The sequence below is a fragment of the Prunus mume genome, linkage group LG2 (assembly GCF_029339155.1).
Source record: "Prunus mume cultivar Tortuosa linkage group LG2, ASM2933915v1, whole genome shotgun sequence".
Classification (NCBI taxonomy): Eukaryota; Viridiplantae; Streptophyta; class Magnoliopsida; order Rosales; family Rosaceae; genus Prunus; species Prunus mume.
In genome coordinates, this window is record NC_142699.1 from 36,028,393 (window position 1) to 36,050,022 (window position 21,630).

General features: G+C 35.6%; 4 protein-coding genes and 1 pseudogene across 4 annotated transcripts; 4 read left to right on the forward strand and 1 right to left on the reverse strand.

The window, feature by feature from the left end:
* Positions 1 to 649: 649 nt before the first annotated feature.
* Positions 650 to 3,662, forward strand: LOC103323005 (protein NRT1/ PTR FAMILY 5.10-like). Its single transcript, XM_089044737.1, has 3 exons — positions 650 to 1,452; positions 1,568 to 1,788; positions 2,105 to 3,662. The coding sequence occupies exons 1-3, from the start codon at positions 1,368 to 1,370 to the stop codon at positions 3,383 to 3,385; spliced, it is 1,587 nt and encodes a 528-aa protein (XP_088900863.1). The 5' UTR covers positions 650 to 1,367; the 3' UTR covers positions 3,386 to 3,662.
* A 2,738-nt stretch (positions 3,663 to 6,400) lies between these two features.
* LOC148920178 (protein NRT1/ PTR FAMILY 5.9-like) lies at positions 6,401 to 8,101 on the forward strand. The gene is made up of 3 exons (XM_089046457.1): positions 6,401 to 6,879; positions 6,995 to 7,215; positions 7,493 to 8,101. Exons 1-3 carry the CDS (start codon positions 6,795 to 6,797, stop codon positions 8,027 to 8,029), a joined length of 843 nt encoding a protein of 280 aa, XP_088902583.1. The 5' UTR covers positions 6,401 to 6,794; the 3' UTR covers positions 8,030 to 8,101.
* Positions 8,102 to 11,745: 3,644 nt separating this feature from the next.
* Positions 11,746 to 14,761, forward strand: LOC107881230 (deoxyhypusine synthase-like). The gene is made up of 6 exons (XM_089046776.1): positions 11,746 to 11,975; positions 12,105 to 12,225; positions 12,524 to 12,600; positions 13,772 to 13,878; positions 13,960 to 14,192; positions 14,349 to 14,761. Exons 4-6 carry the CDS (start codon positions 13,824 to 13,826, stop codon positions 14,427 to 14,429), a joined length of 369 nt encoding a protein of 122 aa, XP_088902902.1. The 5' UTR covers positions 11,746 to 11,975; positions 12,105 to 12,225; positions 12,524 to 12,600; positions 13,772 to 13,823; the 3' UTR covers positions 14,430 to 14,761.
* Positions 14,762 to 15,403: 642 nt separating this feature from the next.
* LOC148920179 (translocator protein homolog pseudogene) lies at positions 15,404 to 16,140 on the reverse strand (annotated as a pseudogene).
* A 492-nt stretch (positions 16,141 to 16,632) lies between these two features.
* HSBP (heat shock factor binding protein) lies at positions 16,633 to 19,736 on the forward strand. The gene is made up of 5 exons (XM_008224959.3): positions 16,633 to 16,773; positions 18,334 to 18,387; positions 18,800 to 18,823; positions 18,914 to 18,956; positions 19,315 to 19,736. The coding sequence occupies exons 1-5, from the start codon at positions 16,771 to 16,773 to the stop codon at positions 19,461 to 19,463; spliced, it is 273 nt and encodes a 90-aa protein (XP_008223181.1). The 5' UTR covers positions 16,633 to 16,770; the 3' UTR covers positions 19,464 to 19,736.
* The last annotated feature ends 1,894 nt before the right edge of the window (positions 19,737 to 21,630 follow it).

Consider the following 21,630-nt stretch of genomic DNA (forward strand, 5'->3'; position numbering starts at 1 on the left):
ACGTCATCACATTGGAGGGAAAGATCCTCTATGGTCGAATCAGTACGTAGACTCGTGGATCCCGCCTCACTTAATTGCTAGAAAGTCCGTTTTATGTCAATCCCGCCAATTTTTCATTTACAGTATCTATTTATATCATCTTCAAAAATATATTTATATATATATATATATTAAATACAAGGGTTATTTACTGTAGACGTCTCTGAACTATGGCCCCAGTTGCAATTGGGTCTGAACTTTTTTTGTAGGCAATTACATCCTTTAATTAGATAATCAGTTGCAATTAGGTCCTGCCGTAACAGAATCCGTCGAGATTGACCATGTGAGTGTCACGTGATCTTCTTGTTCGGGGTATATTCGACTTTTCGTCGTTTTGAACGAAACACAATCCAATTCAGCCTTGGAGATAGGGGGAATTAAAACCCATCAAGTTGAAGATGAAAACCCAGATGCTATTTCTACACTAGAAAAAACTCAAATTCTTCTTCTCAACCACTTGCAAAGACCCTGGTCTCTTCTGGTTCCTTTCCTTTTACAAAAGTCTTCCTCGTGTTTTTCATGTTCTTCCAAAGAAAAAAGGAACATATTCTTATTGGCTTCTAATAATGCAATCTGCACGCAAAGGTGGCTTCCCCATTCCAATCTCAAATGGTTTCTCTAAATTGTAAATCTCTGTCTCTCCTAGACCTCCACACTGTCTGAAACCAAATTTCCCTTGTTCATCTCTCTCTCTCTCCCTCTCCACAGTGGAGAGTCATCAGTACCATATATGCTTGCAATTGCAAGATTTCAAGTACGTTTGCTTCACATACAAGAAAGTTTATGTTCATTTCTAAATTCTAGTTGTGAAGACAAACATCAGGTCCAAATATAAGTCAATTTTCACTTCCTTTACATCGACAGATTGAAATTCTGAGATTGCATTCATAATTTAGCCAAAAAAGTTACTAGCCACAAATGTTAAACTTGTGTAATGCTCTTGTTGTAATTCTCTCTCTCTCTCTCTCTCTCTCTCTCTCTCTCTCTCTCTCAGAGTGAACATTCACACTCACCATTTCATATACTACACTGTGGAGAGCAGGTGCAATACACCTATGCAAAAAGATTTTAGTGTTTGCTTTTTTGGTTTTTTCTTGAGGTAGGCATCTTCCAAAGGTTTGCACAGCCATGCATATTCATTTGTTCTTGATGCGTATATGTTTTCATTGCTTTTTTTGTTGTTGGCTAATATGCATTTCGTTTTGCAAGAGAAGAGGGAACTACTTTAATTAGTTTGTGAGGACTGCAGATTTTGCTTTCAAAAGCAGAACACCCTCCCTCACTTCCTTTACATCGACTGAAGATTATCTGCACTCCCCTCCTCAATAATGGGTTTGGGAGCACTCATTCACTTTGTGAGAGAGTGCATCCATAAGTACCTCTACTTTTCCAAGGCTACAGTATGCATCCAGGGTATTTATCTCAGAGATGCTTTAAAATGAAAGTGTAATGATATATTTTAAAGAGTGTGATTCAAACTAATTTCTAATCAATTTTCTTCTTATTTCTGCATATATATATAATGCAGGTTTGGTTTTCAGCCATAGCTTCGTCAACCATGCGATAATTTCTATCTTGATAACGTACCTCCAAATCAATTGGTCTCATCCACATTTTCAAATAGCTGCCGTAGTTACCAATGTGCAAGAAGGGGTAGCAGACATATTGGTGATTTTCCTCGCTCATTTCTCACACACATTCAATGGTGGTCTCAAAATAATTGCCACCACAAATGCTGCCTATATTCTTGTAAGTACCTGTTTTAACCACAAGTCTTGTTTTAAAATATATATATATTTATTTATTTATTTACAAAGCCATATTATATTCTAAACTATTCTAACATACTGGGAGGGGGGTTGAACTCGAGTGCAAGAGGGCGAGCACAGTGCCTTAACCAACTGGCCTAACCCACTCTGCTACCCATAAGTCCTTATTGTGAAGAGAATTAACATTTAATTAATTGTTCAAGACTTGTTGACAACTATTAATAGAACATATCAATGAGTTCATATTTTGATATCTATATGCTTGTTTTGATTGCTATTCTTGTAAAATAATACAGGGGCTATCTCTGTTATGGCTTCCTAATGAATATAAGAGCGAGGACAACGCAGCAATATTGGCCAGGATATTCTATGGAGCTGTGGTACTATTAACATTAGGCGAATCTGGGCGATCCGCTGCTTTGGAAAAATTTCTTAACAAGCAATGTTTAAGCAAACACGAAGAAACAGGACGCACAGATGACAAACGACCGGAAGGATGGGAAGAAGCTAGCGAACAGAAAGAAATAACAGCAGAAAAGCATACAGAAGCTGGTGGTGATCAACAGGTGACGAAAGAAAGAGCAGAAAGGGATAAGAAGGACTTATGGGGTGTTCCATGGTTTTTAGGTGCTGTGGTACCTCTTTTCCTTTTAAAAACAACTTGGACTCAGATCTTCATGATTTCAACAATTGCAATGGCAGTTTCTTATTTATTGTTCTGGTTTGGTTTTAACGATTATTTGAAAAACAATAAAGAAGCACAAGCAGGGGAGCATCCCCAAGTCACGGAAAGAGAGAACCTTTGGACACTGAACAAAAAGGTGAGGAAGAAAAAACGTTTGCGCAAAGAAATTGTAGCTTCATGGTTAGCCTTCTTTGTATACAGTATGGTAAAGGCAGCGGGAAGCACCTTCTTTTTCGAACAAATGAGTAACTTGAAAAATCCCATCACCAATTATGACCCTGCAGTTTATTTCAATGTGCTTAGCTCCTTTTCGAGGTACATAATCTCATTTCTCTTCCCCAAACTAATTCCAAAGCGAACGCGGGTGAGAATTGGCTGTGGAATGGCTTCTACTGTGTTATGTTGCGTTGCTGCTTGGGTGGTTGAGATCCACAGGATGAGGAAAGTTACGAGGGCAGGGCTTAAAGATGACACTGTTGATATTTCTATGAGCATATTTTGGTTGGTTCCACAGTTCTTCCTGTTAGGACTTATGGAAGGGTTAGCCGTAGATGGATTGATTGATCTTTTGGCTGATAGAGTGGACGAGAAGGATAAAGAAATGGCTAAGCATTATGGATCCCACACCAGCGACTTTGTCGTGGGGATTGGAAAGTTATTAACCGCTTTTATTATCTTGGCATCCAGGCAAAGATGGTTCAATGACAGCATAAATCTGAGTCGTCTGGACAAGTATTACAAACTGCTAACGTTTCTAAGTCTCGTAAGCTTCGTCTACTACTTGTGTGTTGGCTTTTATTTTTACAGCAAGGATGACACACAAAACTCCGCCATTGAAGAACATGTACAAGGCCATAATGGAAGTGGAAATATGGAAATGGCAACTGTTTAGATCTCCTTGTTAAAAGTATAATTAAGGAATCGTCTACATTTAAATTTAGAAAATAAAATTATTAGTTGTATCTGTTCCTACAGGTTTCTTATGAAGAGTTGTATCTCTTGACTATATGAGAAGTTGTATCTTATATATCAAAAGTTGCATTTGTATCTCTTGGAATTAATTCAAGAGTTGTGTCTTATTATGTAAAGGTGCAAATGTAATTATAAATAGCCAATGTTATAGGCTGCTGTTGTATCAAAGAAGTTAATAAAATTATCAGTTTGTATAATTCATTGTTTTACAAACATCCTGTCTTATTTTATATTTCCATCCTATTCTTTAGTTTTGTGATCATTCCCCCAACAAATTTGGTATCAAAGCAATATTTGATCTTATCGCTACCGCTGTGATTAGCAATGGCATCAAGTTCAAATTCCTCTACCAATGGGAATATCCAGAATCTAATGCCTATTTTTGATGGTGAGAACTATGAGTATTGGAGCGTTCAAATGAAGACTTTGTTTATCTCCAAGGATATTTGGGATATTGTAGAAGATGGGTATGAGGAACAAGAAACTTCAAAAGCAAGAAAGGAAACACAAGAAAAACAATAGATACAAGGAAAATAAGAAAAAAGATGCCAAGGTGTTGTTCCTAATTCAACATGGAGTAAGCAAAAATCTCTTTCCAAGATTACTTTCAACAACAACATCAAAGAAGGCTTGGGAAATTCTCAAAATTGACTTCAAAGGTTCAGAAAAAGTGATCTCCATCAAACTGCAATCTTTATGGCGGGAATTTGATAATTTACTTGTGAAAGAGAATGAATCCATTCAAGCATTCTTCACAAAGGTTTATGGGATTGTGAACCAAATTAGATCTTATGGGGATACAATTTCAGACAAGAAAATCGTATGGAAAACTTTACGCAGTTTACCACCAAAATATGATCATGTCACTACAGCAATAGAAGAATCAAAAGATTTATCTACACTTTCTTTACATGAACTAATTGGTTCATTGGAAGCACATGAAAAAAGAATCAACAAATCCACAGAACAATCGGTGGAGCAAGTTTTCCAATCAAAGGTGAATTCGAAGGAGAAAGAAGATAGACAAAAAAGAGGACAATGCCAGAAATCTCAAAATGGGAGAAACAAAAATTTTGGGCTTATAAATTCCAACAAAGGAGGCAATAGTCTCAATAATCAACAAGGAAGCAGTAGTCCCAATTATCAACAAGGAAGTAGCAGTTCCAATAATCAACAAGGAAGCAGCAATTAAAATAATCAAAATGGAAGATCATCCCTTCAATGCTATGTTTGCAACAAATATGGGCATAAAAGTGCAGATTGCCGATACAAATGTACCCGATGCAAATGTGGAAGGTTTTGAGGGCCTCCTCCAATTCAACACCATTACCTTATTCATATCATTATTAACATGTTATTGACATGTTATTGACTTTGTTTTCATTCGTTTTTTAACATATACCCAAGCAAAAATTAACATGCAAGTGAAGCACAAAGAAGAAATGCCAAATCTAACAACATTCATGGTACAAATTGGGGAAAACGGGTACTCTAACCCTAAACTCAAATTCCATAAATTACTCACCAAATGCTGGTTATTGAACAATCACAAGGTGTCTGTGTTGGGTCTTTGTGCGGCTTTGCTCCACAAATGGAACCTATCACTTCCAACGAATACGGCTTCTCTCCTTCCCCTTCCACTGCTTCGTCTTTTCACTGTTTCAGAATCCACGCCTTTGCTCATTCCACTCAAAATAAATACTTTTTCACGGTTTAGATAGTGGAGTTGCGTTCAACCGTCGTTAACCTTTGCCTTCAACCATCGTTGCGTTGCCTTCAACCGTTTCTCAGAGCTTAGCGGTTTCTCTGAGCTATGAGTTTGAGATCAATGGGTTTTTTCTGTTCAAACTTCGAACTTGCCTCTTTTTTTTTTTTTTTTGTTGGGACCAACTTCATTGCTGGATATTAAATTCGGGTTTGGGTTCCTCACCTACCCGATTGTACAACTTTATCCCAATTCTCCCCAGCCCTTGGATTGATCCAATGACTATAAAATGAACCCCTTATAACTCACCCCTCATTATAGTCTGAGCCGTCGGGATGCGCTGGTGTTGGTGGGTAGGTAGGGATGGGCCATAAGTAATCAAATTGAAACCACATAAACCTTAATTGTAAAAGTAATAAATCATATGGATCAAAAGTAACATTTTGCCTTTATTTCACTCAAAATTACAAGTTATCTTTATATTTAACGAAAAATGTAATGAAATTCACAAAACTTAACCGCAAGGACTAAATTGACTATTTTAATTAATTTGAATGTTAAATTGACTGATTTTATAATTCAGAAAGTTAAGTTTGATTGGGGTTTGGGGGGTGTATGGCAAGTTACTCTTTGATCAATGGTCCTTGTAACGCCGAACGCATCAAGCAACACGCTTTTCTACAGTACATGAACAGTACATTCATTCATGTCCTGAGTACAAACAAACACTTTAAAATATATTTCCGTTGACGGGCTATATATATTCAAACGATGCAAAAATTAAAATATTCAAAAGCGAAATAAGCACCTTTTGAATATCGGACCATCTGTGTGAGATTTCAAACTTTAATTGCCGTTTTCAAACTTGAGTGATCATTTATATTTGGATGTACAAACTTAGCTGTCATCAGACAACTAAGGACGTACAAGTTGAGAAGGTGCACTCTAGTTATTAGAAAAAGGGAGTTTCACTAAAACACCCAAAATGGAGGTTGAAATTATAAAAAAACCCAACACCCAAAACACTTTATAAACACACCCAAAACCCATCATTATACACACTCAAAACCCATTTATAAACACACCCTAAAAGTTGACTTTGGGGTTGATTTTGGGTGTGTTTCTATGTTTAAATCGTGCTTGGGTTTTTTTATAAATACATGTCTAGGATTGAGTTTATTTATAAATTTGTAATAAGTCTTCGTCTTCTCTTTCGTCCAAAAAAAAAAATAAAAGTCTTCGTCTTCTAGTCATTCTCTTCTTGGTTGCTATTACAATGGTGGCTTACTATATATATAATTCTCTCTCACTTGCCTCTTCCACAATGCCTAAACAGACTTCCTTTGCATTAGTTTTTCTCACAGAGTGCACCTTCTCCTCACCTCTCTCTCTCTCTCTCTCTCTCTCTCTCAGAGTAAACATTCACGCTCACATAGTGCATCTTCCTTCGCATTATATGTTTTCATTGCTATTATTTTTGGCTAACACGCATTTCGTTTTGTAAGAGAAGAGGGAACTAATTTAATTAGTTTGTGAAGACTGCAGATTTTGCTTTCAAAAGCAGAACACCCTCCCTCACTTCCTTTACATCGACTGAAGATTATCTGCACTCCCCTCCTCAATAATGGGTTTGGGAGCACTCATTCACTTTGTGAGAGAGTGCATCCATAAGTACCTCTACTTTTCCAAGGCTACAGTATGCATCCAGGGTATTTATCTCAGAGATGCTTTAAAATGAAAGTGTAATGATATATTTTAAAGAGTGTGATTCAAACTAATTTCTAATCAATTTTCTTCTTATTTCTGCATATATATATAATGCAGGTTTGGTTTTCAGCCATAGCTTCGTCAACCATGCGATAATTTCTATCTTGATAACGTACCTCCAAATCAATTGGTCTCATCCACATTTTCAAATAGCTGCCGTAGTTACCAATGTGCAAGAAGGGGTAGCAGACATATTGGTGATTTTCCTCGCTCATTTCTCACACACATTCAATGGTGGTCTCAAAGTAATTGCCACCACAAATGCTGCCTATATTCTTGTAAGTACATGTTTTAACCACAAGTCTTGTTTTTTTTTTTCCGCTTTTTTTTTTATTTTTTTTTATTTTTACAAAGCCATATTATATTCTAAACTATTCTAATATATTGGGAGGGGGATCAAACTCAAGTGCAAGAGGGCGAGCACAGTGCCTTAACCAAATGGCCTAACCCACTCTGCTACCCATAACCAATTATGACCCTGCAGTTTATTTCAATGTGCTTAGCTCCTTTTCGAGGTACATAATCTCATTTCTCTTCCCCAAACTAATTCCAAAGCGAACGCGAGTGACAATTGGCTGTGGAATGGCTTCTACTGTGTTATGTTGCGTTGCTGCTTGGGTGGTTGAGATCCACAGGATGAGGAAAGTTACGAGGGCAGGGCTTAAAGATGACACTGTTGATATTTCTATGAGCATATTTTGGTTGGTTCCACAGTTCTTCCTGTTAGGACTTATGGAAGGGTTAGCCGTAGATGGATTGATTGATCTTTTGGCTGATAGAGTGGACGAGAAGGATAAAGAAATGGCTAAGCATTATGGATCCCACACCAGCGACTTTGTCGTGGGGATTGGAAAGTTATTAACCGCTTTTATTATCTTGGCATCCAGGCAAAGATGGTTCAATGACAGCATAAATCTGAGTCGTCTGGACAAGTATTACAAACTGCTAATGTTTCTAAGTCTCGTAAGCTTCGTCTACTACTTGTGTGTTGGCTTTTATTTTTACAGCAAGGATGACACACAAAACTCCGCCATTGAAGAACATGTACAAGGCCATAATGGAAGTGGAAATATGGAAATGGCAACTGTTTAGATCTCCTTGTTAAAAGTATAATTAAGGAATCGTCTACATTTAAATTTAGAAAATAAAATTATTAGTTGTATCTGTTCCTACAGGTTTCTTATGAAGAGTTGTATCTCTTGACTATATGCGAAGTTGTATCTTATATATCAAAAGTTGCATTTGTATCTCTTGGAATTAATTCAAGAGTTGTGTCTTATTATGTAAAGGTGTAAATGTAATTATAAATAGCCAATGTTATAGGCTGCTGTTGTATCGAAGAAGTTAATAAAATTATCAGTTTGTATAATTCATTGTTTTACAAACACCCTTTCTTATTTTATATTTCCATCCTTTTCTTTAGTTTTGTGATCATTCCCCCAACAAATTTGGTATCAAAGCAATATTTGATCTTATCGCTACCGCTGTGATTAGCAATGGCATCAAGTTCAAATTCCTCTACCAATGGGAATATCCAGAATCTAATGCCTATTTTTGATGGTGAGAACTATGAGTGTTGGAGCGTTCAAATGAAGACTTTGTTTATCTCCAAGGATATTTGGGATATTGTAGAAGATGGGTATGACGAACAAGAAACTTCAAAAGCAGGAAAGGAAACACAAGAAAAACAATAGCCTTACAAGGAAAATAAGAAAAAAGATGCCAAGGTGTTGTTCCTAATTCAACATGGAGTAAGCAAAAATCTCTTTCCAAGATTACTTTCAGCAACAACATCAAAGAAGGCTTGGGAAATTCTCAAAATTGATTTCAAAGGTTCAGAAAAAGTGATCTCCATCAAACTGCAATCTTTATGGCGGGAATTTGATAATTTACTTGTGAAAGACAATGAATCCATTCAAGCATTCTTCACAAAGGTTTATGGGATTGTGAACCTAATTAGATCTTATGGGGATACAATTTCAGACAAGAAAATCGTATGGAAAACTTTACGAAGTTTACCACCAAAATATGATCATGTCACTGCAGCAATAGAAGAATCAAAAGATTTATCTACACTTTCTTTACATGAACTAATTGGTTCATTGGAAGCACATGAAAAAAGAATCAACAAATCCACAGAACAATCGGTGGAGCAAGTTTTCCAATCAAAGGTGAATTCGAAGGAGAAGATAGACAAAAAAGAGGACAATGCCAGAAATCTCAAAATGGGAGAAACAAAAATTTTGGGCTTATAAATTCCAACAAAGGAGGCAATAGTCTCAATAATCAACAAGGAAGCAGTAGTCCCAATTATCAACAAGGAAGTAGCAGTTCCAATAATCAACAAGGAAGCAGCAATTAAAATAATCAAAATGGAAGATCATCCCTTCAATGCTATGTTTGCAACAAATATGGGCATAAAAGTGCAGATTGCCGATACAAATGTACCCGATGCAAGATACCCAACCATTCACAAAGAGACTAGAGATATCAGAAAAACAATGAGGCAAATTTTACAGAGAACAATGACGCTCAAGAACAATTATGTTATACATATGTTTCAGTTCTAATCAAGATTCATAAGATGTTTGGTACGTGGATAACGGATGCAGTAATCATATGACAAGAAATAAGCAATGCTTTGTCAAGTTAGAAGAAAAAGTGAACTCACAAGTCAAGCTTGGTGATTGAAAACTACACAATGTGGAAGGCAAGGGTATCATTTCAGTGCAAAAAAAGGGAGGTACTCCAAAACTTATCTATGATACGCTATATGTTACTGATTTGGCTCAAAATTTACTAAGTGTGGGACAACTTTTGCAAAGAGGATTCTTGGTGAAATTTGAAGATGATTGTTGTGTTATTTTGGATAAATAACACTCTGATGGCAAAGATAAAAATGACAACAAATAAAGTTTTTCCGTTGTTCATGACATAAAAAAAAAACTATACTTAAGAAGCAGAGAAAGTTGATGGTTCGATGTTATGGCATCTAAGATATGAGTACGAAGGAAAACATGCCATCCAACATGTCCACAAACTCTTCCCCGTGTTCTTCATAGTGCCAAAGATAAACGTTAATGTGATGCAGAACAACAAGAACATAAGGGAAGAAAAACGAGATCCAGACTCAGACTAGCTTTTGGCATTGCACCAAAGGTGTCCAGTAGAGAAACAAGAAAGACTCTACTAAAATTTGAAGTTTTCTCATGCATCATCATGGCAAACTATAATAAGAATATACAGAACAATATGAACATGAATATACCTTTTTTCTTTCACTAACTCTAGTTTTAAAAGCTTACAAAGTGGCCCCACTTATAGGTGTGGGGTGCGACGAAAAACCCAAATTTTGGGGTAAGGGAAATGCTTCACTGATAGATGAAATCAATCACAATTGTCGACTTAAGAATCGTTTAGGGTGCATAGGTGTATAAAATCAAACTTGAAAACTTAGAATGCCAATGTCAACCCACTAATTATTTCATGTCATTTCTTTGAGAACGCCAACATATAGAGGATCTTATCCAACTTTCCCACCTAGTGTCTCAACATTATCAACAATTTGAAGACACATTGTAAAATTCCTAGAAAACAACTAAGAAGCTAGAGAATTTCATATGTGAATTTGCAAACAAGGAGAGAGAGAGAGAGACTCTCGTGCTTTTACAAAATGATGTTTTTGAAGTGCAAATAACGAGTCTCTTTTTTCAACAAATAATATGATATTTACAAAATTATTTTTAACAACACAATGTACTTAATAATCAGTACGGAGGGGAAATTCAAATATTAAACGACTCATAATATTAGCAAAGAGAAGTGTTAGAGTCGAGTGAATAAATCAAAATCTCTATACCAAAATGAGAGGAAAACAAACAATTAAAAGGAATTGAACCATCTTTTGAGCATATGAAAGCTTTCAATCGTAGTGAGATCATGACAAGAAAAGGAAGCAAGGCAAATGCAATCCAACTCCAACTCCAAGTGAAGAAAAACCAAAGCAAGTGTAACGTGTTGGGTGGGCACTTGACGCGAGCTGCGTATGAGATAGAGATAGATTTGATGGTTTGCATTTATTCAAATCACATGCATCTGTCCGTGTTCGTGTGTGACGTTGTATATAAGTTAACAACAGCTAATATGTATCAATTTTAGCTGCTACGAGTTAACAGCTAATAATAATGTGATATTTTTCATGTGATTTGAGAAAAGAACGAGCCGCAGACGCCGATTTGGAACCAAGACAAAAGGATAGAGTTTGACCGTCCGCAGCATATAGCTACACGTGGCAAACATTAAGCGGCCCCAGTCACTTTTCTGGTATCTTCACCTTAGATTATTAAATTATAATCGAATCTTCTTATTGCTACTTAATTAACAACTTAGTGCAAGTTGGCACATAATTATTCAAATCAATCGAGTACAAATCACTATTTATTTTATTGGATTTTTTTTTAGGGCAATGATTTCTCCACTCCTATTTTATCCACTTACACTTTTTTTTTTAGTTATAAAAAAGGAGTGTAAGTGAATAAAATAGGAGAAAAATGAGTAGGGAAATCACCACTCTTTTTTTAAAGTCAAATTTAAGTAAGAGGTCCCCAAAAAAAAAAACAACATGCCATCATCTGTCAAGTAAAAAAGTCGAACATGATTCAAAACATATTTATAGAAAATTAGTTAAATACCCATTTCTAGACATAAAACTATAAAAAAAAATCCTATACTATTTAATGTATATAAACACACCCAAAATAAACCCAAAAATCAACAGCTGTATATTTTTTAATTTAATTATTAAGATGAAATACCTTTATTACCCTTTTAACATGAAATTGGATTTCCTAATAAACACCAGATCAGACTCACGACCTGCAATCTCTCATCTTCATCTTCAACCCCAATTTTCAGTTTTTGTTCTTCCACCTCAGTTTTGACGATGAAATCCTAAGCTCTGTTCTCAAGTAACTATCTCTCTTCAGCTTTTGTTCTTCCACCTCAGTTTTGACGATGAAATCCTAAGCTCTGTTATCAAGTAACTCTCTCTCTCTCTCTAAAAGAATAAGAATGATGAAGTCAAGGATTCTGATTGTGTAAGGTAACTATTTCTTCTAATTCTAATTAATTCGTCTTTTATATGTTGGGATCTGTGAAAAATTTGGAGGATTTGCAACATGAGCAAATGGACAATGACTTGGCGGATTTAGAGGATGAAATGGCTCATGGTGCATTGGTGACTTGGCTCAATATAAAATCCTATTCGATCTGTGATCTTCGATTTTGAGGTATTTGATTTTTTTTTTAATTTGAATTCATATTCGATTTTATTGTAGTCTAATTTGGGTGATTTCATATTCGATTAATTAAGTTGCTGGTTAAGTTTTCATAATTTTTGCAGTTTTGGAGTTTAAATTTGAAATGTAGATCCAATTCTTCTTGATTTTATATGTTTACTTTTGTTGTTGTCAATTTGGAGATAAGCTATTGGATTTTCTGATTTCATTCTATTTGTATTTAGATATTCGTTTGAGTTTTAAATTGTGATTTTAATTTCTTTTTGTTTATAATTTGGATTGATTTCAGATTCGGTTTGGTTGTGTTTTGGTTTGAGCTGTGGTTACAAATCTGTGATATTTGATTCAGTTATCATATTAATTGAGGTATGTTTTTTCAATTGAATCTGAGTATATTCGAGTTTTTTCTGTTTATGCACTATTGGTTTTTGAGTCGACTATAATTTGTTATTAGGTAGCAGTGTTATTACCTTATATTGGAACTTTACAGACATGCATTAGAAAGTATTATTACCTTATACTAGAACTTTACAATGGTAGGCATGCATTAGAAATAGGATTTTATATGAAACTAGCAGTGTTATTACCCTATATTGGAACTTTACAATGGGTAAACATGCATTAGAAATAGGATTTCAGAGGAATCTAGCAATGTTATTACCATATACTGAAACTTTACAAGGGGTAGACATGCATTAGAAATAGAATTTCATAGGAATCTAGCAGTGTTATTACCCTATATTGGAACTTTACAAGGGGGTAAACATGCATTAAAAATAGTATTTCAGAGGAATCTAGCAGTGTTATTACCCTATAATGGAACTTTACAAGGGGAAGACATGCATCAGAAATAGGATTTCAGAAGAATCTAGCAGTGTTATTACCCTATACTTGAACTTTACAATGAGTAGACATGCATTAGAAATAGGATTTCAGAGGAATTTAGCAGTGTTATTACCCTATACTGGAACTTTACAATAGGTAAACATGCATTAGAAATAGAATTTCAGAGGAATCTAGCAATGTTATTACCCTATACTGAAACTTTACAAGGGATAGACATGCATTAGAAATAAAATTTTAGAGGAATCTAGCAGTGTTATTACCCTATACTTGAACTTTACAAGGGGTAAACATGTATTAGAAATAGTATTTCAGAGGAATCTAGCAGTATTATTACCCTATACTGGAACTTTACAAGGGGTAGACATGCATTATAAATTGGATTTCAAAAGAATTTAGTAGTGTTATTACCCTATACTGGAACTTTACAATGGTAGATATGCATTAGAAATAGGATTTCAAAAGAATCGAGCATTTTATGTTTAGCTCTTAAGCTTGTACATCATGTTGGTATTGTTTATTTTAAAGTCTAAATTTGGTTGGATAAATGTTACTGTTAGTTAGTAATGGGGTTGTGTATCAAAATTATGCAAGAGTACTATTGGAATGTTTATTATCTTCTACGTGTATATATGAAAATAGTGGCAGTGATCTTTGCAGTAACATTTAGTGTATTTTTGTGGTTGTTTTCCAGAACAATATCGTAGTTTTCTGTCCAGGCTTAACAGGATGGCTCACTGGGAGACATGTTTTACTTTCATTCTTTCCGCAGTCTAGGTCTGATCGTTGATGTAGTGCAAGGTATGCTGCTCGTTACTTTTTCATTGCAGCTGATAATTAACTTGGGAAAATGTAATCACATGATAGCATGCCTTGGAATAGATATTAGGGCCATGAACGGCGAAGCTGTCCATGCAAATCCAAGGAAGACTGGAATGATCATTCTCGAAGGGGGCCTGCCCAAACACCACATTTGCAATGCCAACATGATGCGTAATGGTGCGGATTATGCTGTCTTCATCAATACTGCACCAAAGTTTGATGGGAGTGATTCTGGAGCTCATCCGGATGAGGCTGTATCATGGGGGAAAATACGGGGTTCTGCTAAAACTGAGGTATTACATAACCTATGTCATATCTTCACTATGCCCATTCCCTTTTAGCTCTCATTTTTGTTTGCATTATAATATATACTTCTATCCACCAAATGCTAACCCTTCCAGCGTTTTATCCATCTGTTTAATTTCCCTCCTTTTGATTGGTTGAACCAGGTACATTGCAATGCAACAATTGCTTTCCCTTTTCTGGTTGTTGAAACATTTGCTAAGAAAGCTGTCGAGACCATGACTTAATATATAGTTTCATTGTGAAGATTGATTTATGATATAGAGTTTCAAGTAGTCGTGATGAAGCTGATAACTGCTTGATGGGGCTCAGCAGACATGATAATTACCACATTGTATTCAAGGGTTTGCAAGATCCTATGTAGGATTAAGAATACATAAATTCACATTTTTCCCCTTGTGTTAGATTTTTGGTCTATCGTAGGGGTTGAGATGACATACTAGGGGAATTTACTTGTTATTTCTGATCATTTTATTCAAATTCAAGTTCGAACTCCTATATGAATGCTAAGTCCATTTACTTAAGAGGTATATATCCCTATTCTCTAGTTAGGCTAAAATTCTTGTCAAATTGTTATGTTCACCAAATTACGCCACTTTTAAGCCATTCCTGATACCTCCATGAAAATTAAAAAAATGTTTGGGCTTTTTTATAAAATTGGGCTGGGCTTGTTTTGGTGTTTTTTGAGTTTTTTTTTTGTTTTTTTTTTTCTGATGGCCATCAGTGGCAGTCCTGTAATTTATAGGAACTTCACCACCAATTTCTTATATGATAAATGGATTTTGGGTGTGTTTCTAAAGTGCATTCCATGTGGGGTTTTTTTATAATTTCAGCTCCTATTTTGGGTATATTAGTGAAGCTCCCTTTAAAAAAAGAAGAAGAAGAAAATTTCAACAAAATTGAACCGCTAATTTGGTTTGCCCGGTTCGACTATTTTTGCTCTAAATGCCAACTCTAGTTATAATGTGTTAAAAAAATATATATAAAAAGTTTGAGACATACAAGTAGATGTAACACCTAACACCTTCTAATCTTTGTCCAACATTAATCATACATTGATAATTCCATGGAAATACAAAGTTAAAAGTCTGCATACACGTTTTAACTTAAAAACCTAAATTATAATAATAATAAAAATTATATCTATTTGTTCTACACCTATTAACGGACAAAAATTCTAACATGCAACTGTTGTAGACAACTTATCTTAACATAATTTAATCCCATAACTAGTATGCAAAGAATTATAAATGTGAAAGATAAGTTGTACATAGCACGCTTATAGACAAGATTTCTTCCTCAGGGTGATTGCTAGTTCATGCCTCTCTAGTGCTAAAAGCTAACCATAAATTTAAATTGTGTGGCGTACAATCAAAATCCAAGACACAGAAGCTTACAATTTACAATGGCAAGACAAGCCGCCCATGCCAAATAAGGTTTTACAAGATCCTTGGCAAATGGATTCACACATCGAAAACACTTATAGCAGGCAAACAGAGCTCCAAAATTCATCAAACAAATGGCCAATCCAAGCCAAGCTGCCCCAGCCGCAAGCAGAACAGGACCCCACAAAATGCTCAATGAAACTTGGGCAATGTAGAGGACAAATGCATTGGATTGGGCATGAAATCCACCGTCAGCCCAAACAAGCCAAGCTGAGAGACCCATGAGGAAGGAAGAGAAGAATGTGGCAAAGTTTATGAGCCAGAGAGGAGGGAGCCAAAAGGGTTTGGTTAGGGTCCGGTACTTGGGGCCCCAGCCGAAGAAGAAAATTGTGGTTGTGGTCAAGGTGAGAGGAAGTGCAATGCCTATGGCTAGGGACCTTAGAGCTCTCTTGGCCTTTTCTTGTTTGGTCAACGTCGTGGTGCTGGGTTTGGTGGAAATGGGTTGGTCATTGTTGAGCCGGTGATGGAGGGTGTTGGAAGCCATGTCAAGAAAATTGTGGAGGGAGAGGTGGAGTTCATGACAAAAATATTAGTGGGAGATGTTATAGGACAAAAATGAACGTTATGGAGCAAATTTAGGGGTTTCTTAGAATGTGAGTGATTCAAATTTTCAAAAAAGAAAAATCAATTGACACAAGCAAATTGACCAACAAAAGCAAAATACACACAACACAATACTCTTCTTTGACGAACTATACTACTATACCAAATTTAAAAGGCCAAAATTGCAATATAATTAATAGAACACATTCAAGTTTGAATGACCCTCCTCCGAGTCCTCGTGAATTAGATTAATTTGAAATTACAAGGAAAATATTATCACAATTGACACCAAAAAGAAGTGATTTTCAAGCATATGAAAATATGGTAATAGACCCTTTAACACCAAAAAGGAAAAAGAAAAAGAAAGAAAAACTAATAATAATAGTAAAAATAGGTCCCAATAATAATTCGCCCAGCAAGCAAATAGGGACAAACCGGTAATTGTGTATCTTTGCAACGCTTTATACCATTCCCTTCCTCTTACAACCAAATACAGGAGCAACACCACCTTTCTCCGCTCTGTACTGACTGCACTGCGTGACCGATAGTCTCCAAAACCTTCCCAGCAGAGGCTTCGAACATGGTAATTTTCCTTTTTCACTCATGAAACTTTATCCCAGGCCTTTTTTAGTTTTCACTGATATTGATCATATGTAGATTGAACCCCTTAGGGTTTTGAAATTTCGCTCTCTTTCATCAGAAAATGCGTTGCATTAGCGTCCGATCTGTTATTTCAATAAGCTTATGTTGTTGTACTGCTTTGAAACTTTGACTTCTATCGCTTTTGTGAGTGATTTTCGCTTCGTGTTCAGTTTTCTGTTTGGTTGCTGAGAAAATAAGTGAACATAATATATACTAATATAGTTGCATTTTTCTGAAACTTTTAATTTGACAGTCCATGTTGTATAGCAAGTCCATTCCTAGAAGGAGGGTCTGGGAAGTGGCAGTGGTGCTATGCTTCTGATTATTTTTAGCTTGTTGATGGACTTGGGGAGTTACAATTCCTTCATTTTTTTTCCTTCCCTCTTTTGTTATGGCCCAATCCGTACATCATTTTCTCTAGTATATTTATAGCTGTATGTGATGGAATTGGAGTACTTTCAGCTTCCCTCTAACAGTTCATCAAACATAAAGTTGGCATTCGTTTGTGGTGTGCTATTTTATTGCTGTATTAGAACATTCTCGTAATGCTTAGTTTTAGGAACCCAATAGGTCTTCTGGCTGGAATATTTAGGGTTTGTGTTAATCTCATTAGCTTGTCGGATTTGCACTCAATTGTAATTGCATGAATACTTGTAAAATGGTGGAAAAAGTAAAGAGAGAAACTTGGTAGTTTCTTGAATACATTTCTTCGACTACTTTAAGAAGGAGAACCTGGTAAAGGCTGGATGAACTAGAGGGGTGTGAAATACGTGATGATCATCCTGAAAAAGTCAATACATATTTCACCAACTTATGTACAATGCATATATTTGTATGGGGAAACTAATGCACGTTTTTTATGGAAACTTGACATGTAATGTAAGGACTGGAAAACTGTGAAGCAAGTACTTGACCATGTTGTGATTAAAAACAATCATATATGTATGACAGTATTTGTGGGAGTTTCAATACACGAATGTTGTATGCTTGTTGGTTGATGGAGTTTTTTGAACATGCGTCTTTGGTACTTTTGGAATACACACTGGTGGAGTTAGGCTTATCTTCTTTTTGTTACATGAGAAGTCAAGGGCACATTCATAACTTGTCGGATGAACGATGAATAATATTACATAACATGAACTGAGTGCTTGGGACAAGACATAGGCTAGTTTCTTCTTCTTTTTTTAAAATCAATAACATAACATGCCAGTGACATGTCCGGAGATTTCCCTGGAGATGTCTTCTTAAGGTAGGTAGTGGGGCAAGGGTTGGCTACAAGCTAGAGCCCGAATTGTGCAGCCCTTTGTTGCCTTTGGGGGTCCAAAAATAAGTCAGTTAAGCTACACCCCCTTCACATTATCAACTGAGAATGGTTTCTTTCTGTTAACTTTCCTTTCATATGAACCGACTATATATTTAGCCTAATTCAGCACTGTAGCATGTACTGATAGTGATACTGTTGATGACATTTTGGTGAAGTATCTCATCATTTTTTTGGCAGGATGGACATGATGCAGATGACCCGAAACAGAGCACTGCTGATATGACAGCTTTTGTGAGTTCTAGTTCAACTATCTTTCTTTTTTTGTTCATTATAAATTAATTGTATTACTTCTACATGGGCATATGGATGAGTGTTATGCATGTAAAGATTAATGACTGTGTGGCCCTATTTGTGTCTAGTAGTCTGGAGAAAACAATTTTATATATAACCATATTGGGCAATGAAACCGTTCAAAATGAGGGTGAAAATATATTTAGAACTGAACGATGAAGAGGTTATCAATTAGTTAATGTTGATGAATTCGTTGGCTTGCCACTATTCCCAAATTGAAGGTATTTTATTGGTTAGTCAATAATTGACGTTTACTTTATTCAGGGATATACTAGGTAGTTTGATTTAAATGTGTATGTCATAATTTGTCACTCCATTTTCCTTTGCTCAATCTCTGTTTTGGTTTTTGCAGGTACAAAATCTTCTTCAACAGATGGTGAGTATGTTATGTGTTTTTAAGGTTTTGTAATTGTGATGACTGACTCTGTTCAATGGATTGTATGGCTTATGTTTTTTAATTTTGCAGCAATCCAGGTTCCAGACAATGTCTGACTCCATCATCACAAAGAATATCCTTCGTTGTTTTGCTTGCCAATTACAAATTGATATACATATTTATTTTGCATTAGTTTTAGGATTTATCTTTAGCTAGTTTTATTATAACATTAGAAAACAAATTTTTTGAATTGGTCCGTGCTAACAGTTGTTCTTTCAGTAGTGAAGCATGTTCATTTGACATGTCTTTTTTTCTTTCTTTAATCACATTTGACTTGTTCTATGTTGGAGATTTGGAATTTCTTTTCAAAGGGCTGCAATGGAGATGGATATAAAACTATTATTATTAGGTGTTGCTCAAATATAGAAACTTCATTGATCTCATTGATTTGAATTATGTTGGTACTTGTTTCCTTGACCACCATGATGCACTTGATGAGATGGGAAATAGGATCGATGAGTTGGAGCAGAGCATCAATGATCTCAGAACTGAGATGGGAGTGGAGGGCTCACCATCTCCTTCAGCCCCTTCGAAGTCGAATATCGAACCCAAGTCAGCTGATGATTCAACCAACGAGTAGCCACGGCATGCTGTGTTGCTTTAATCAAATAGTGTGTCTACTGGCCGGCTTTTGAGTGTTTATTTTTACTCTCTTTCATTTGAAATGGAAATCATACTATACGCAGTATCTTGGATCGGATCAATGCTCCTTGGATTTGTAAAACAAGGCCAAGTTTTAATTCTCATTTTGTAACAGAAATGTAGGAAGCCCTTGATGGATTATCTGTCTTCAAATATGCTGAATTCCTGGTTCATTTTCGGAGATAGAATTGCTCTCCCGCATTCATATTTTCGTAATGCATCTTTACAGGTGTGTGTGATTGCCTGACAGCTCATTTTCTACATTATAATTATTAAGGAAGTTTCTTATTTTATAGCGCATAACTAGTAAAAACCGAATAAAATAATTTGCTAGGAAAAAAATTAAAGAAAGCTTGCAAATTTGTGGCCGTCCAGAACTATTGATTGTGGTCCTGTGAATGCAAATGTTGATTTTTAAGATTCATATGGGTGGGTTTATAGATGGCTAATACGACAGAGACATATGAGGTGTTGATTAGATTCGTCTCTCACAAAAGGCCTAAAAGATGCCCATAACATAATGATGCGAGAGAGAGAGAGAGAGAGAGAGGGAGAGAGCGCTCACACACGAGAGAGAGAGAGAGAGAGAGAGAGCGCGCTCACACATTCACTCATTTCTCGACCGCCGACGAGTGCTTTACTGCATGTGGGGGGAATTTGCTTTTAATTGTGGATGGCAATATAAGATTCCATAATTTCAGTACTTCTTTTCATATTTTGAAAATGCCAATGAGAACGCGCTGGAATTGACCGTTGGCCAACATCAAGTTTCATTTTTATTTTCTTTGCGCGTGCGTGTGTGTTTGGCTATTTCCATTGCTTTCAGAGGAATGATACAACCACCATATGCATGGTTCTTTTGAAAATAACAATTTTGATTTGAAACACGCAAGCGTCAGTTGCGTGTGGGCACGTGAAACTAGCACAACCGTGTACACGGTACAAATTAATAGTATGCGAATCCGGCTGTATAAATTAACAAAATAAACGTTTACATATCAAATTGTTTGTTAAGAAACATTTATCTTGATAACTAACCACATTAAATAAATGAAGTATATTTTTTTTAGAGTAATGCTACACTTACCATTTATATCACATTTTATAGCATGTGGCGGATGAAGTGACAATCACATCAATTAAAAAGTGTCAATAAATCATAAAAGTTAAGAAAACTTTAAATTAATTCTAATTGATGTGTTGTCCACTCATCCGCCACATAAATGAGAATGTATATAAATGTGGTAAAAGATTATTCTTTTTATATGAACAAATAAAGCATTGAATTGATGCATTAATCGGCATCTAGGCCCGTTTGGTTCACGGAACAAATTTGAGGAAATTTATCATGTTATTTCCCAATAGATGGGAAATGGAAGATTTTTTTCCCACGTTTGGTCATGCTAAGAAAGTAACAGGGAGATGACACTTTATTTCCTTTCCATATTTGTTTTGAGTAGGAATGGAAAACAAAATTTGTATAAATTTTCAATTATACCCATATTAAATTAAATAAAAAAAAGAATGTATTTAATAATATATTGTAATTCTAAATTGTTAATGGAGACAAAATAATCATGAAAAATGTGTATTTAATATTGATTCATTTCCCCAAAATTTCCCATGATGAGGGAAAACAAAACTCAAGTTGAGAGGATGACTTCTTTCCCTCACTTTCCATAGGCCAGCAACGATTTCTTATGCCTAGACTTACCAAATATGGGAAAGTAATTGATTTCTCATCCCCAAATCTCCTTTTCCATAAACCAAACGGACCCTAAGGTAATATTTATTTTGGTAAGGTTTGCCTTATTTTTCATCATAACATTTTCCTGAAAATAAAAATTTGTTTAATAAATATCCAGCCAAAGGTGGCAATTTCTCATGATTTCAATCTCGTAGCCGACACCCCCCCAAAAATAGGAAAAAAAAACATAGCCAAAACAGAAATCATCCACATCTACGTGGTGTTGTCCTTGTTTGCACTATAGCAAGACAGTTGTATACTGCAAGGATACAGATGCTTCGAAATCAAATCTCCGGCATTATTGGCTCATTTCCTCAAAAGCTCACAGCTTGCAAAGCACCTTTACAACCCACTACAC

Excerpts from the sequence above, each read along its gene's own strand:
- LOC103323005 (XM_089044737.1), top strand. The coding sequence starts at position 1,368 with ATGGGTTTGGGAGCACTCATTCACTTTGTGAGAGAGTGCATCCATAAG. Across the intron at positions 1,453-1,567 it reads GGCTACAGTATGCATCCAGG|GTTTGGTTTTCAGCCATAGC; the intron begins GTATTTATCTCA and ends TATATAATGCAG. Across the intron at positions 1,789-2,104 it reads CAAATGCTGCCTATATTCTT|GGGCTATCTCTGTTATGGCT; the intron begins GTAAGTACCTGT and ends AAAATAATACAG.
- LOC148920178 (XM_089046457.1), top strand. The coding sequence starts at position 6,795 with ATGGGTTTGGGAGCACTCATTCACTTTGTGAGAGAGTGCATCCATAAG. Across the intron at positions 6,880-6,994 it reads GGCTACAGTATGCATCCAGG|GTTTGGTTTTCAGCCATAGC; the intron begins GTATTTATCTCA and ends TATATAATGCAG. Across the intron at positions 7,216-7,492 it reads CAAATGCTGCCTATATTCTT|CGAACGCGAGTGACAATTGG; the intron begins GTAAGTACATGT and ends CTAATTCCAAAG.
- LOC107881230 (XM_089046776.1), top strand. The coding sequence starts at position 13,824 with ATGTTTTACTTTCATTCTTTCCGCAGTCTAGGTCTGATCGTTGATGTA. Across the intron at positions 13,879-13,959 it reads GATCGTTGATGTAGTGCAAG|ATATTAGGGCCATGAACGGC; the intron begins GTATGCTGCTCG and ends GCCTTGGAATAG. Across the intron at positions 14,193-14,348 it reads GGGGTTCTGCTAAAACTGAG|GTACATTGCAATGCAACAAT; the intron begins GTATTACATAAC and ends TGGTTGAACCAG.
- HSBP (XM_008224959.3), top strand. Across the intron at positions 18,388-18,799 it reads CTGCTGATATGACAGCTTTT|GTACAAAATCTTCTTCAACA; the intron begins GTGAGTTCTAGT and ends TGGTTTTTGCAG. Across the intron at positions 18,957-19,314 it reads TGACTCCATCATCACAAAGA|TTGATGAGATGGGAAATAGG; the intron begins ATATCCTTCGTT and ends ACCATGATGCAC.